Genomic DNA, 17573 nt, shown 5'->3' with positions numbered 1-17573 from the left:
GTAAGTATAGTTGTTATTATGAGTATACAGTACCTACCGGAAACTGTGAGTAGGACGGACTGTTTCATCTTAGGCTCAGTGTTGACCTGACACTCGTACAGTCCCTGGTCCTGCGGCTGAGCTGCCCTCAGCTGCAGCGTCCAGGACGCGGAGTCTCCATCTGGGTGCAGCAGCTTGAACCTCTGGTCCGCCGTGAACATGAGTCCTGCGGAAGCCAGGATGTGCAGATCCCTCCGCCTTATCCAGGAAACCTGAACAATTGGTACCTATAATAGTCAATGCAGTTTGGAAATCTAGGAAAGTCTCGATACTTGCAAGTTTACGGAGGTGTGGAAGTTCGTTTTCCTGCAAGTCAGTTCGTTTTCCTGCAGGTCAGTTCATTTTCCTGCAGGTCGGTTCGTTCCCCATATCTAAATCGTTAGGAATTCAGAAAAATTAAATACGAATTATTTATGTATGTATATATTGGCTGGTCCATTTAGTGAATAATAGATAGGTATATTACTTTCCTAAGTATATCTTCTCCTTTTTTGTTTCGGTAGATGCTGGTGGTAATTTAAAAATATAAGGCATTCCCACCATACTTACATATATTTAATGTTTATCTGATACCTATATATTTGTTCTTTCTCAAAATAATTAGACTAAGATAGTTAGCATTAGTAGAATTACTACATTTCCACCCTTTTATTACGACAATAACCATAAGTAATAATTCAACAACTGTATTTCCTCTCAAACATATGGACACAAACACTTCAATAAACAAGAATAAAAAGCTCAGATCAGGCTTATAAATGCTCAGAAGTAATACTCGTTTATTACTTTGCTTGCTATTTTACTTTTCTTCGTTAGTTTGCTTTCCTTTACGAACGCTATATTGACTGTATTCTCTTTATTATTTACACATATAACTTTATGCCACCTTTCTCAGCAGCTTACTTCGAACTCTTATAACATTTCAATATTAGAAAATTCAATATTTATTTGCCATGAATGGTAAAGACAATAGCTGTCAACTTTTAAGTCACACAAAGGAAGGTTAACAAATTAGGTTTTACAAGTGGAGGGGTAAACGAGATGAGACTAATGAGGGCCCTAATGCTTGCCAGGCTCGACCTTTATTCTTGGAGTTTAGTATTTAGTAATTCTGTTAGCAGTATTTCTTTATAATGGTGTTCTTTTCATTACGTTGAAGATTTTATAACATTTATAATACAATTACAGGATACGTAAATATGGCACGTGCACGTAATAATTACAAAGCTAAACCTTACTGTTGACTTGTCAAATTTCACTACACAAAGGTAGATGACAAAAACTATGGTAGAATTGAAACAGCGACTTTTTTACACCACCAGAAACTAAAACTAGATATTTTCACTCTACTGCATCTATGAAAAAATAAAAAAGTAATTCCAGAATCGAAAAGACTTCTTTTTAATGTAATAGTGAAATTTATTAGTGTTGAGACCCAATACTATGTTTTTATGGACGAATACATTTTTGACCATGGGAAAAGTATTTCAATTAAGTGTTTCCAAACATGTACAAAAAAGATTTTAAAACTGTGTAGCTAAATTTAAACTATGACAAACCTTCCGTAACAGGCTTTGCTAAGATCGAGTTGTCACAATCATAGTAAATAATTGAAAAAAGTACTTCGAAAATGCAAAAACTGCTCTTTTTTAGCCATAGCGTTCAAAATGGTGGAGTATATGATATTCGAATAGGAGAAGGTAATGCCTATTAGAAAATTAGATTTTAGTTTTTCTGAACATAACAGTGTAAATTAATAATAATAAGGGTCAACGAAACGTGTTTTTGGAGTAATTTAGAACGACAACTCGAAAATTAATATCACAATACGTTGTACTTTAAGGGCAGGCTGTGTCAAAAAATGCTTTTTGGCAAAGTTCATTTTCGCCTGAACTGTGAGCAATTAACAATCTGTTTGTATCCAAAATAATGGTAGACTTCTTAAAACAAGATTTATGAGTAGTTTTTGGAAAACAATCACTCGAAACGGAAATAAGGAACCTGCATGAAAAGTTCACAAATTTACAATGCTGAAGTGGTTGAGCTCAATGAAGATAAAACTCAAGTTTGTACACAGACCTTCTCTCCGTAGCGTAGGGGTATGGGTGCTGGCCTCTAACCGGGAGGTCTTGGGTTCGATTCCCGGGTAGGTCAGTACAAATTTGCAAAGGTTTGGATAATTTTTATTAAAAACGTTTAGTATAACCAGTTTAAAAAGCCATTAGTGTAGAAATCACCCTCTAACAAAAGATAGAGATTCAAGATTGGATACATTGATAAAGCGATAACTCGATTAAGAGCAAGAAAGTTGAGAAAATATAAACAAAGTTGCAAGTGGAAACTGCAACAGAGATTGTTTCCCACGTTAGAAGGTTAATGTAGTTAAAGGCCATATACTCGTAGCCTAACCGATTCAATTCAAGATTGGATGCATTGATAAAGCGATAACTCGATTAAGAGCAAGAAAGTTGAGAAAATATAAACAAAGTTGCAAGTGGAAACTGCAACAGAGATTGTTTCCCACGTTAGAAGGTTAATGTAGTTAAAGGCCATATACTCGTAGCCTAACCGATTCAATTCAAGATTGGATGCATTGATAAAGCGATAACTCGATTAAGAGCAAGAAAGTTGAGAAAATATAAACAAAGTTGCAAGTGGAAACTGCAACAGAGATTGTTTCCCACGTTAGAAGGTTAATGTAGTTAAAGGCCATATACTAGTAGCCTAACCGAGGTCCACTGCAGACGTAAACACTGGTTCCCAACACACTAACCAAAACTACCCCCTTGGTGTATTGCTTGTGTAGTGTAATAGGGTAAGTTTGACCCAATTAGGGTCTAAACCTGTTACAACTTTTCACCCACAACGGACACCAGGGATTGCCATGTCCTCTCGTACATTACGTAATCCAATAGTTGGAAGACTTCGTAAACACGTAGGTAACTAGTTTTTCAGCGGTTTTAATTTTTTATCTGTTGGTACTCTTGGTTTATATCCGAATTGCTTTAAATAATAAGCAGAATAAATGCACAATATTACTCCCTTAACATAGTATTAATTTGGAACATAATTATAATAACATAACTTTTGGAATTCTATTGATTCCAGAAAACAAGACAGTTATGGAGGGTATAAACTAGATGGAAGCATCCATATGTTCGATCACCCGACAGGGCATTTAAACTTGCTTCATTGTATGTCTGTTAGTCTGTTCGTTCACGTGATAATTCTCAAAAGAAAAGTTCTACGAACATGAAACTTAGTTCATACGTTCCTATAGGTCCAGGTAAGTACTCTATTTATTTTGGGATTTAAAAGATCACAATTAAAAACAAAACAAAAAAACATTCTAAGTAAACAATTTTTATATTGGTTCTAAGGAGAAACCCATAGGTTAAACCAATTTATAAAGTAACATTATAAAAAACATAGTTACCCGTGGCTTCGCACGCAAATTCGCAGGTTTTGCATCTGTATGAGCAATTCTGGTTCGAGTAAATTATATATCCGACGTCAATGTTGGTTTCAGATGAGGTTTCATAACAGTTTTCAAATCTATAGTAAAGGTTAGACTACATCGTCTTTCCTATCTGCACTGCTAGCAGTTACCCGCTACTTTGCATGCACGTAATTTAGTAGGCATTGACTAAATGAATTAAATATCCGACGCAAATTTTAAGTTTGCCTTGTTGCCATGGCCAGGAAATACGTGAACAAGTTTGTAATTGTAGCCATTGTAATTTACTTCGTTCTTAGTATGTTTTGTTCTATATGCGATTTTATTTGTTTCATGAGTCAAGAAAATATATAACACAGATCAGAAAAACCTAATTATGTCAAATAGAACTAAGATGGCTTTTATATCAGTACTTATTTAAACTTATGGTAAAAGTTTTAAAATATTTTAGAACATTTAACATGAAATAAAATAAAAAATTCTTTTATTAAAGAGGCGGAATTAGGGTTATCAAGCCCTCTCTACCACTCAACTTCAATTTAGAGGTGAAATTGGTAAATTAGTTCAAAAGAACAGTCCAGCGAACGTTCTTACCGACTGCTTCAAAGGGAGTCTTCGGAGTCAAATTCTGACTTTCTTATCTTTTAGAAAATTTTCTTAGGTATATTAGTACTTACCTAATAGCTGAAATCTAAAACGACGTCAAAATTATGGTTAATTATTAAAAAATTTACTCATTAGAAATGTGAACAAAATTGAAAATAATTAACAGTGTTTACACAAAACAGTTGATTACATTTGACAGGCCATTCAATTAATATTACACAACTTTGGAGACCAAGATGGGATTTTTTGGTAATTGGTAATTTAAAGACCAGTGGGGCGTAGTCGGGAGGGATTTTCGAAATAAGAATATGCCTATATTCGCCCCAGGAACCGCAAGAATGTCCATATAAAATTTCAGTACAATCGGTTGATTAGTTCACCGGTGGATAAAAAACAAACAAAAAAAGGCACTTTCGCGTTTATAATATTAGGATTTATCATGTAACCAAGTAACAAGTGGGATTATTTTTTTTATTGGGTGGTATTTTACGTTCTGTCGGGTCTTTAAATACTCTGTTATATAAATATGTATTCTCCAAAGTTATAATTTATTTTTGTTTAAAATAGTTTTTTTTATAGATTTTGTTATTTCCTTAACAGTTTTATGAATTGTAAATTATTGTACCCTTATAGAAAATTTAAGGGTTTATAGGGTAAAATCCGAAGGTCGTAAACACCTAAAAGGTATCTTAAAAATTAGATTTGCAATTTTATTTTATGTTGACAATTAACTCATTGGGTCATTAACCATCAGTGAGTCTGCTCTAAATTAAAAATTGCCAAATATGTTTCTGTCACCCTAAACCTGAACGTTGAGTCAGCTCAAGTAAAAGTGACTTACTTGCCACGCCAAGCCATTGTTCCCTTGTGACTCATTATCATTGTACTACACCAGCTCATTACCTACGTGTAACTCTAGAGCTACTCTACTGTCTCCTGGAGAATCTAAATACCACTCCAACGAACCTTCGCTTACATTACACTCCATGTCAACTGGAGCACGCCTACCCTAATGTCATTTCTGTGTTTAGAGAGAGACAAGATATACGATGGCAAAGTGAAACTCACTTGGCATCGTCCATCCCCTACATCGTAGCCAAGTCTGGGCTGTTCCCAACAAATGTCCAACTGTCCAAGCTCGTGTTGGATGTTTCCCAAAGGAAACAGTCCTCCACGAACTTCACGAACCGGTGCTGTTTACATTGGTTTGGTTTTGCACAGTAGATTCTCTCCGTTTACTTGGATACAGTTCTTGCATCCTTTGTTTTGTTATTTTGACGGACGTTCCTCAATTAGATCACAGTTCACATTTAAGTTAATAATAAAAACGTCTAAATGCTGTCATTTGGATACATTGGCTACGCACTGTAATATTACAAAAATTAATAAAAATAGTATTTTACTTTCTCTCTGTATAAATTATTATGAAATATGAAAGCACATGAATTCCAGCTATTATGCATGAATTAAATTTCAATCTAAATAGAGAATCACCATTGTTTGGGTTCAATTTGGATTCATGCTTTCAAAGGAACAATTATATAGGTTGAATATATTTTAGCTAAGACGCAATGAAAGTAATTCTGCATTCAAGAGTAAATTCAAAGTTAAACTTTTGTACAGTATTTATTTATTTTACATGTATACTAGCAATTACCCGCGGCTCCGCATACAATTTCCTGTTGAACAACGGGACATTCTATTTATGTATTCTTTTTCTATAACATTCTAAACACTCCAGTTGAAACGCAATACGTTTAATGTACTTCCTGATTTATGAGTGGTACAATGCTTTCTTATAATTTTTTTCATTTTATCTTAAATTGTAGGTTACGACTTGAGAAAGGTACCAGATGCAGATCTCGAAACGTAGTGTTAGTAACGTTTTTTGTATGAATGAACGAATCCAAACGTTTCTGTAATGTGGAGAAACCTTGTTTAGTAAATTGTATGACTACTATAGACCAATAAGGTACATTATATAGAATAAAATAATTTCGTCACGGCCGCTTCCCGAGATTGAAAATAAAATCCGTTCTCAACTCCGTGCTATGACCTGTTTGATCATATAAAGTGTTATACACTTTTTATTATTGATTAGATTTTTATTTTTTTTTTTAGGTGTATTAAAGCTGTCTGTGGCCAACAAGTTACACAGATTATTTTAGATTTGATATATAATAATTGTTTTTAAAAAATGTATAAAATACTTTATTATTATTATTATTAATGATAACTATCATAATACACTAACTAACATAATAACTATCATAACGCTGTGCACAGCATCTAGTGACAGACTCGTCACCACGCACAAGCCTCTGTGGCCCATGTGGGACTTATTTCATTCGTATTACGTGTACCATGCTTGTTTGTAAACATTTTGAAATAAATTTGATTTTTGATTTTTTGAATGATAGTTAAAATTGGATTTTGACTTTTTTCACTAAATTTACCGTTTTATCCATTTCTCATATTTAAGTAAGACACTTAAAAATGGTTTAATTATTTAAATGAAATTTTCAGGAAATGTTCAATCAGGTACGCAAATTTGAGTGGTACATTTGAAATATGACAATTTTGACAAATACTTTTCAACTTTGTATCCGAAATGTATGAAATAAAATAAACAATTTAATTAAAAAAAGAAATTAATATAACAATAGCTATTTAGTGGCCTTAAAGAAATGAAACATTGAATACTTGGATAAAATAAACAAATGGTAGTTATTACATAAGCAATAATAGACTTCGCAGCGAGCTGTGAGTAAATTGTATTTCGAGATACGGCAATCGTAGCCTGTCTCTCTCCCTTCGTAATTCGTAATTTATAAACGATTACTATCAGATCTGGCACGATTGCATTTAAAATGCCCTCGAGCTCATTTCATAACGATTTAGTGTGACAGCCATTTATATTAATTTGCGAAACATTTCCTCAGACTTATAATTAGAATGATTTGAAATTATGACCTACATTTCTCTTACATTTTTATGTTTTTATCTAGGTTATGTAAATTATAGGGCAAATAAACAAACATAGTAGAGATTACTAGCACTTGTGATAATGTTATTTTGTTGCTTACACGAAAAGGCTTGAAAATGTTAACTTAACCTGCAGAGTTGTTTCTATAATAACCTAAACCACAAAGCGTGCTCTATTTTTTACTCTGGATTGTTAATTCGATCATGGATCCCATGCACGATGGCGTCAGGCGAAAGTATTCAACTTCTTAACTCGCTTTATTATCTGTATTTAATTACGGACAGATTGGAAACTAATTTCACGAAGACCTAGAAACTTTTAATACAGGGTGTCCCAAAAATTAGTGTCAAACCTATGCGTATAATTTAACTAATTTACTCATTTATTGTACTGTGTTATCACACAGAACTAAAATTTGTATTTGGCAACTAAAACATATGAATAAAACTGATAGAAATCACGATTGATTAAGTTTTAACTGGTTTTCTAATCTCCCAACAATACTGGAATTTCGGCTCTATACATTTTGAGTGGGATTTGAGGTATGATTTTATTTGGACAGCACTGTTATATTTTTAGGGTAAGTAGCTGACAAGAGTTACATGTTTTTAGAATAATAACTGAGAAAAAATAATAAGATTTTTAATTTTAATTTGCTTTCAAAGTATTTTACAATTGCTGAAGATTTCATGTTTTCTAACACTCAATGATTTTTTAAAACACCATGGATAGTACGGTGACAAATGTATATCCATCAGATACATTTAACACTCAGGTAGATTTGAAAAGATCAAGAAATTATCTTGACTATTTACGAGGCTATAGCTAAAAATGGTATAACAGTCAAAAGTTTAGTAAAAATGCACAACAAAATTAATAACTCGAAAACTAAAAACAATAACATGTTTTAAGTTATTTGAGTACCTTTAGGAGTGTTCTATATCTGGGCTTTTGCTCGACACTAATTTATGGGACACCCTATACAGTTGAGAATTCGGTGCCAATATAATAATTTGAAACTAAAAAAAAGTAAAAAAAAAAAAAAAAAAAAAAAAAAAAACACTATACACGTGAAACTATACACGTTATATATTAGTACTAGATACTGAAGTACATTTAATGATGAGTTTTTTTATTTTTATAGTCTGGCATCTAAGATCCAGTTTTAAATTCACTATTACATAATTATTGGTTAAGTTTTAGCAAAACTATTTCCCTCATAAGTACAAATGTTTTAATCTTAATGTTAAAAGTTAAAAAATGTTGGATCTACAAAATTATGAAAGTAATATATTTATTTACAAGCCATTGAAGAGCCATCATAGGACTAACATTGAACATATAATCATTCACAATTGATTGTCAAATTTATATTTCAAGTCAATTGCCGCACATGAATTCAACTTTTAACTGGTTAACCTTTGACGGGATAGTTGAACAGTTGTTGTTATTATATTTCAATCGGAAGAGTCAATGGTCTTGCGGTCTATGGCGTCTGAATTTTATTCTGCATTAGAGATATCGCAGGTTCAAGATATGGTCTTGCTAGGATACTGTCTCTGTGGCCGTTACACTCTTTATCCGTACAATCCAATTTGTACTAAATCGACTCTCCTCTTTTTTCTGTTAGATAAGATCCTCGCACAGGCCAGTGGCCCAGAAGGGCAGCCACAATAAAGCTAAAAAGGGAATTGGGCTCTCCTTTTATGTTGGATCATATCTGGAACTCATATCAGTTGGAACCCATTACTAGAAATCACAGTCCAGAAAGCACATATAAACAGTAGAAGCAGTATGTTAACATATGTACGTACTTTACTACGCAAAAGAAGTATAAAAGTTAAAATCATTTTCCTAGTTTCAAATCTCTTAACAAAGCTGCATCTGCACTAGGGAAATGCACCTTTTGCTTAGAAACTAAATTTATGACACATAGCTGCTACTTTCGTCTCTATAACTTCCGTAACAATTTTTAATTAGTGCAATATGCAGTTTAGGAAAGTTTCAAAGTTAAACTTTTCCTCCATGTACAGCTTTTAATTTTCAAACTATGCAAATAAAAATTAGTATAAAGAGAACCAACAATGAAAACGCCGAGGGAAATGCTAGGAAAGGATGGATATGCAGAGCGCTTGAATTCATACCACACGCTTTCCCTACTTCAGACAATAGTGTAGTATCTTACTCCATCTATCAAAATCACAAGGTCTCTATAACTTTAATGCACAGTCAACATGTAAATGCCAAGCTTGTTGAGAGAAGACAGTATACACTGAAAGAGATTGTCCATGGTGAGTATACAATGTTAAAGGCTTTGATTCAGCATTTCTGAAATTGAACGAGCCACCCTGAAGTTCACTGGGTGAATATATGCACCTTTCTCAGGAACACAGCTGTTTTGGATGTCACGTTTTTCCAGCAGAAAATGTGGTATAACATATCGAATAACTCTCGTTATGATCGCAATAACAGTAAAAGATTCAACTCGCCAGCTCTAAATCTTAGAGTTTATATTTATTATGTAACGGGATTGGTAAGACCATGAAAAATATTCATAAAAATCAAAATTGACAATAAAAAATCCACTTTAGCAGGACCTCCTTGATAAACCTGCACGTGATGCTGTCCTACAAACTAATCCCCGCCACGCCATTAATCATTTCCCTCACAGCTGTTCCAATATCTTTCTTGTATAACCTTTAGACTCATAAAAGGTTGCAGAGGTTATGTACCCAACTCCTACAAAATTTATTCAGGAAATTAGCGAAAGAATATATACATATTCAAACGAGATTAAAAAAAGGATCACAACCTTACTGGATTCACTTTGCCAAATATCCTCAGCCAATGGGTTATTCAAGAAGTTTTTACTCCTTTGGCTGATGAAATCGTGTGATACCTAATCATGGCAGAGATATCCTTGATTGCTAATTCACTGAAGTTAACACTATTACTAGCGTAGTTTGATCTTATGACCGCATTAAGAAATATATTAAAGATGCGTGTTAAAAAGTGGAACAGATTCCTGTCTATAAATCTTTCCTTCTTCCTTTCCAAAAATCTTATTTTCTCTAGCTCTTAGTATAAAGTAATTCCTTAAGAGACTTTAACAATTTCCTCCTTCTTAGAAACGAATTTCCTCATTCATCTCAGTTGGACGTTCTTTCCGTTGATGAATTTTTAAGTAAATTTTAGTTGAAAAGGTATTTTGTCAGTTTAGGCTCACAAATTCTGGACGGATTGAATAGTGCAGGGATGATCTACGGTGAGAAACAAGCGGTGATACCCCAGAGACGTTTGCTGAGGATTCATGAATAATGATGATAGTTAGAACTAACCACAAGCTAAATCAGTCTGTAGTGTCATCCCTTGTGTCCTTCCAATCTCCTCTCCAAAATAGACCTTCCTGGTCTATCAGGGCCACACCATCACACCGATGGACGTTCGGTCTAAGTAGAACTAGATACTTACAATAACAGCCACTTGCAATCTAGTCTCCAAGGTCGCGAACTCTACAGGATATCTGGACTGTCTGTCCGGACCACACCATCACATCGATGGACGTTCGGTCTAAGTAGAACTAGATACTTACAATAATAGACACTTACAATCTAGTTTCCGAGGTTGCGGATTCTAAAGGGCATCTGAACTAACTGTCCGAGCCACAGCATTACATTGAAGGAGGTCCGGTGAAATTATAATAAGATACTTACAATAACAGCCACTTGCAATATAGTCTCCTAGGTTGCAAACTCTACAGGGTATCTGGACTGTTTGTCCGGACCACATCATCACATTGATGGAGGTACGGTATAAATAGAACTAGATACTTACAGTAATCAATATGCACTTACAATCTTGTCTCCCAGATTGCGAACTCTGCAGGGTATCTGGACTGTCTGTCCGGGCCGCACCATCACACTGGAGGGAGTCTGCTCGAAGTAGGGCTGAGGTAGGAAGTGCGACTCGGGCACCGTAGTGGGTGCCTCAGTCCACGGATAGCCTGCACAGGAATATTCAGTGTTCAAGACAATTGTAAATTAGTTGGTTACAAGAAGTTGGACAGTGAAACTTTTTTTATTTATTAAAATTAAACCTACCAGTTACATTTGGAATTATTTATATAGAAAATAAGAAACCCAAGGTACTGTTGGATACTTGTTAATAGTTCTTTGGTGGACGATAACCTCTTCTAGGTTTTATTTTATAAAGTATAATATGGAAACCGGAAATGGAGATTAGTTTAGTACTCTACCAAAGGAGCTAGTCTTTAAATGAGCTTGGTGGAACGACAGTAGCTTTGTAACAGCGTAGGTTTAATTGCCGTATCCGCCGGGAGCTAATGGAATATCGGACATTACTCTGCCATAACCACAAATAGCCCTGTAGTTGTACAGGTTGAAACGAGCTGACGAGAGGCATGGTGCTGGCAACGATTGCTAACTACTGTAACAAATAATGTCAATGGTGTTCTGGGGGTCTTAGTCACGCTCGAACACTGACCTGCTGGCGCTGCCGCTGCTGCCAGGTGTTTAACATTCGTCAGGGTTCGCACATTTTGACATAGGAATTGGCTCTGTCACTTGGTAGGTCCTGTTTTAGCTGTACTTTTCAAAGCGAATTAAGCGTATAAGTAGACTGGGGTAGCGCTTTTGGCAAATAAAAACATTATGTAATACATTATTGGTACCCTTCCCAAGGTTCCGGTTTGGTTTCTATGATTTTTATTTCATTTTATGCTCGCAACCTTTGATGATGAATGCAACAATGAGTGCATTTAAAGTCATTTTGGAAAATTCAAAGCCAGGTCGTGATTCCTTTATACTGGTACATTAGTTTAACGGTTGGAATGATTAAAAGTTTGGTAACAGCCCTTTTTGGACGGCAGGAAAAATAGAAGTACCATGTTTTTGATTGTTTTTCACTTGGAATTGTAGGCATTTGCAGCAGAATCTCGGGGCATCTTAATTAGATCTGACAAAACTATTGAATATAATATTTACCGCACGATATGACATATGACTAGAGACAACGGCATGCAATTCATTTGATAAAACAAATTTTTAAAGTAATATTTTATTAAAAATGTGATTTCCTTCGGTCCTAAATCATTGAAACTGGCACTCTGTAAAGCTATAAGTAGGCCTAACCTAAACCGTAAAAAACTCAAAACGTTGTCTTCAGTCGTTTTTAATTTGGACCTGGTTACTTTTCTACTTTATTCTTTGTGGAATACAACATTTTCTGTTTCTTCTGTCTTTGGGAAAGTAAATGCAACAAATTCAAACGTAAAACCCATTGCACCCAAGATGTTAAATCCTCCGGATTTGACAAAACTTCGCGTTAGGAGAGAACAAAATTCTAGTTAGTTTTTCAGTTAGTTAGCAGTTGTTAAGTTCTTTTTTAATTTTTGTTAAAATGAAGTAATTTTTATATGAAATCGCTTTCATAATTCAATTTCCTTTGTTTATTTCTTATTACAGGACGATTTATTGATATAATACTGTTAATGTAAAGCACACCTCTGCTAATTACGTTAATTACAAATTAGACTTATCTCAATTCAGTTCACACCTCCAGTATTTGGAAATGAAGGAGCTTAATGCCTCTGTAATTGCTCTCTAACACACTCCCTGTAATCGGCTTAGGTTTCACTTAAAGGGAAACCTCGACACTAGAGCATGAACGTGGTGTGTAAGATCCTCTACATCATTACACTTACCATTCTCGCCGCCATTTAGAACGGGAATTTAATCCGAAAATTTCCCTTATAAATGTGCTTGGATTGTGTGGGGAGAAACTTAATAATTTCCCTGTAAGTTTGGAACGGTTCCATTCGTAAGGAAGTATCTTGAAGAAGAACATGAGTTTGAAACCAGTAATTTATTGCGTTTTGGTTAAGGGTAAAAAAATCATCACTAAGATAGCTTCCCTAAATAAAAAGGTAGAAACGGGTTTTTATCAGTAAATGTGAAATTACAGGTAGATTAATGAAGATAAGAATATGAAATTTTTACAGCACAAGCATGAGCTATAGCTAAAGTTGTCTTAAAAGAGGTATGACTTTAAATTAAAAAAATCCCAACACCAAAATCGGAGATTGCTCCACCTTAAAGTTGGTTTTGACGGTGGGAGGTTACTGAAGGTAACAGAATTTTTCCTGACAGTTTTCTTCATTTTGTGATAGAAAGAAATCGCCTAACACGTAACAGGGCCGTACCCAGCTTTGGCAGGACACGGATAAGATATTCAACCAAGCCCCGTCAAATTTGGAACGCGATCGTAATGATTTCCAAAGTAATAGTCACAGTTTCTTGGAAATTGTAATGAACTATAATACAAATTTAGCCTATAATAGTGTTATAGTTATTAGATTGAGCTATCTCGTCTGTCGACACGGTTCCTTCAAATAGACGTGTGGTGTGGCCCAGCCCGGCCCCCCCCTGAATGTCCGGGCCCGGTAAAATTGTCCGAAAACCTGGTATGAGTACGGGCCTGCACGTAACTGCAATGTAGGTTAAAGCAAACATAACATATCAAAGCGTTGTAACATGTATTAATCGGGAATAACAGGAAACATGTTGTGTGTCAGTTTGTGTTAGGAAAAAGAAAGGAAGAAGGAATCAAACAGAATAGAATGTTAAAAAAAGTTTACAAAACATCAACTACCTACAAAATTTGTGTTATGGTATATGGCTGTATTATTATGTTATCATAACTTGCTATTTAAATATTTAATAATATGAATTATTTATTTATTTAGTGGATTATTAAATTGGGTTTTTTATATGCAAGCATTTAAATTTATGCTGTGCAAATGTATTTTATATAAAAAATATAATGAATGAAAGTACATTTATTATGAATTTAATAATGTTGATATGTACGTAATAAGCAGATCTGGATTATTGCTGTTATATTATGCTTCAATACGACTTGTGAGGATAAACATGTAATTTTATTGAATGACTTTTCAGTAATAATTTCTTTGTGACTTATTCCAAAAATTAAGTGAATAAATTGATTTTAATTCTCTTAATAAAAGAAAACATGACAAAACATACATATACTCGTATATTTTATACTTTAACAAGTTGTGTGACCAGTGTTATAAAAATCTAACATTATTTGAAATCTTTATATCCGCTTGCTATAACATCTTATGATAAATAATTCTGTTAAAAAATTATAGTACATAGACTAATTTAAATTTTAGAAAGCATAAATTGTAAAAAATATTAAGAGTATTGTATATGTAGTTTAAAAATTACCACGTTATAGTCATATTTCAGACTGAAGGATTTGTATCCGACATTTCAACAAATTCTGTGCATAATATTCAAACTCATCTTAATTTTTATTAGACCATCGCCTTTCTTGCCCTCCTTGGTTGGCCCGCTGCGGTACCACCGAAAACGCCAAAGCTAGTTGTTTTGTCAGTGTTCCATCTTAGTTGATGCGTGTATAACGTATTGTTTGTGCTCTTGGATTCTGTGCAGTGTCATCGTTTGGGTCCATTCTCCACAGTGTGGACTCTCTAAACTGTTGGTATATCAGTCAGGTATTACGTAAAACGCAGATTATTACAAATATTAAAGTAAATAACTGATTACGTAAAATTATTGATTTAATTATGTTGATATTGGATAATAATTATACTTAGAGCATCATTTTTATATGTTTTAATACAACTTTTTCGTTTACATTTCAAAAGAGGCTTTCAAAGAGAGCTTAAATATTCTGTCCTCCTTATTTCAGATAAAGCGACGTGATACCACAAGAATACCAACATTGATTGTCTCGTCAGTGTTCCACCTTTACATAGTCTGTGTATAACGTGTTACTTGTCCTCTTGGATTCTGTGCAGTAACATACTTGAGTTCATTCTTCCCAGTCTGGATTTGATGTTGTTGGGCTACTAGTCAGGTACTATGTAAAACATTTTTGTGTGGTAGTCCATTGCCGCACATTTTAGTTTTTGAATATATGTTTATATCTTAGGGGTTTTGATGCCGGAAGAAGAGGGTAGATTTCAATTTTCGAAACGTTTACTTATATTTTTTTTTACATAAAAATGACAAATTTTCGAAATCCTTCTGTTCTTTGAAATCCTCTATAGTCAAGGAAACAGGATTTTCCGGATATTTGCCATCATTCAGTGAAACAAGAAATCAGTAACACTACGTTTCGAGATCTGCAATCTGATCTCTTCTTCAGGTAAAGAACTAACCTAATACATAGTTACAAACTAGAATTAGAGTTCTTTACCTGAAGAAGAGATCAGATTGCAGATCTCGAAACGTAGTGTTACTGATTTCTTGTTTCACTAAACGATGGCAAATGTCCGGAAAAATCCTATTTACTTCACAATCCTTCCATCGTCAAAAATAACCTCTATAGTCAATAACAAACTGTAAACAGAACCTTTCAGCAGTCATTACAACGGTAGAAATAATCTCCCTCCTACCATATATTGAGCAGGTAAAATGGGATTTTCTGTGCCGGGTGTTGGTAAACCTGTCTCAGCTCTGCGATGTTAACAAACGAGCAGCCAACGCCACGGCAGCGCAATAACTTAATAAAGCAAATGTACAGAGCCGGCTGGCAACTCTCCAAGTACGAAGAAGGAGATTATTACAGGTGGAAATAACCTGGCACAAGCTGCCCGACCTAGCGCATCCGTGGCTCTGTGTTTCATCTGATTTCGCAAACAAGCGCATCTTTTTATAACGAAAACCTTGCCAACGGCGGCCCTTAGAATAAAACCTCAAGGGCGTACATTCTTGAGTGAGTTCATTACAATCTTCTACATATTTCGTGGAAATATTACAACTTTTCACGTGGAAAGAGAAATGGAAATGGAAAGTTTGCGTGAAATATTAGTAAATTTAAACACTACGACAAATATGAGATATTAAATACTGACAGTGTGATTTTACGAATTAATTAAAAATGTGGTTTCTGTACCGTGAAAATACGCTGATTACTGACACCGCTATAATCAGCTTATACTTGCTAATTTAATATTAATAGAATGAAGCGATAAAATCTGCAGATATAACTTATATGTTTCATTAACCAGCCAGTTAATTTAACAATATATTTTATTGCTGGAAACGGATTAATTTGAATATTTAATTAGTATTTTGCATACTTAAAAGCATGATATTTTATAATGTGATTCAAATACAAGAAGTTATGGAATGAGGGACAATAATTGTATTTTTATGGACCCCTTATTTAAGTTCATTCAAAATTAATTATTGAATTATTCCTACGTAAATTGCAAGGAAGGTTTTTTTCCGAATGCAATAATGTTATTGTGTATAACATTCATTGGAACACGCATTTGTTTAAATTATTATAAATTTAAGGGTAATAATTAGGTAGATGTAATTCATAAAAATAAATAACTTTTATTGAGTAACCAATTATTTAAACTAATTTTTTTATAGTTACGTAACATATTATTTAACAAGCAAAAGAATCCGAGGTCAGACTTGCTTGAGTATTTATAAGAATATGTAAATATAATGTTACTTGGTTTATTTAGACTTTTTACTCATAACATCTAAGTGTAAACATGTATGTTTTGGAAAATAAAATATTTTTCGTATTAAAATCTTTTTAGCAGTTTCCAAATCAAGATTTTTCTGCAACGCTTTATGTTATCTACAAAGGGATCATACATTTTCGATTTGTATACATGTAACCGATCAAAAGAGCGTTTTCTATTCTAACCCTTAAGTTCTATTCCCATGAATACTGTATACATATGAGGAAAGCTGTTATAAAAATATAAAGAATAAATCGATTCACAATTCTTTAAATAATGACAAAATTAACAATAAATATGATTATTAAAATTTTTTAATGTTGACCTATGTATTTTCACTACGTACTTCAAAATGTTTTTTTTTTTAAATTCAGCTGAACATTTTTCATATCGTTCATGTTTATTAAATGTGTTAAAAAAAATGGAAAAACATGAGAATATAATTTTGTGTTTAAAAAAAGGGAAAAGTGTAGATAATTTTAATTGTTGCAAAAGTTTATATTTTGCACTGAATTTCATTTTGATACACTACAAGTCATATTATGGTCATATTTATGGTCACAATATGAACTGAACTCAGAATGAATATTCTGCATAGAGGGGCCTATAAACAGTAAAATAAAATAAAAAAGCAAAGAATAAAATATTATTTGTGTTCTGTAAGTGGCTTTTCAAGTTTTGGATCAGTGCTTTGGGAAGAAGTTTTGGGAGAAAGAACAATATTTTTAGGCGTAGACGGATTAAGATGGTGTTAACAATACAACAGATTTTCTAACCTGTCTATTCTTTGTTTGAAGCTCATTACTGGCTATAAATTGATTATTTGAATACCTAGATCGTTATTATTTCAAGGTTTCGGTCATTCGCCATTGAATCAGCCACACTGTCGTCAAGTTGGCCCCATATTTTTGGGGTCCCACACACATCTC

The 17573-nt window shown here is 33.8% G+C and overlaps 1 protein-coding gene across 2 annotated transcripts in view; it reads right to left on the bottom strand.

Moving 5' to 3' along the window:
- LOC124361957 (zwei Ig domain protein zig-8-like) overlaps nucleotides 1–17573 on the bottom strand; it is an 85119-nt gene that overhangs the window by 16705 nt on the left and 50841 nt on the right. For both annotated transcript variants that reach the window (XM_046816048.1, XM_046816047.1), the window contains exons 2-3: nucleotides 10943–11091; nucleotides 38–251 (exon numbers count right to left, since the gene is read on the bottom strand). In XM_046816048.1, the coding sequence (XP_046672004.1) occupies nucleotides 38–251; nucleotides 10943–11091 (363 nt within the window). The remainder of the gene's footprint in view (nucleotides 1–37; nucleotides 252–10942; nucleotides 11092–17573) is intronic.

The sequence above is a fragment of the Homalodisca vitripennis genome, chromosome 5, assembly GCF_021130785.1.
Source record: "Homalodisca vitripennis isolate AUS2020 chromosome 5, UT_GWSS_2.1, whole genome shotgun sequence".
Classification (NCBI taxonomy): Eukaryota; Metazoa; Arthropoda; class Insecta; order Hemiptera; family Cicadellidae; genus Homalodisca; species Homalodisca vitripennis.
The sequence above is the reverse complement of the archived record's forward strand: the minus strand, read 5'-3'. Positions and strand labels throughout refer to the sequence as shown.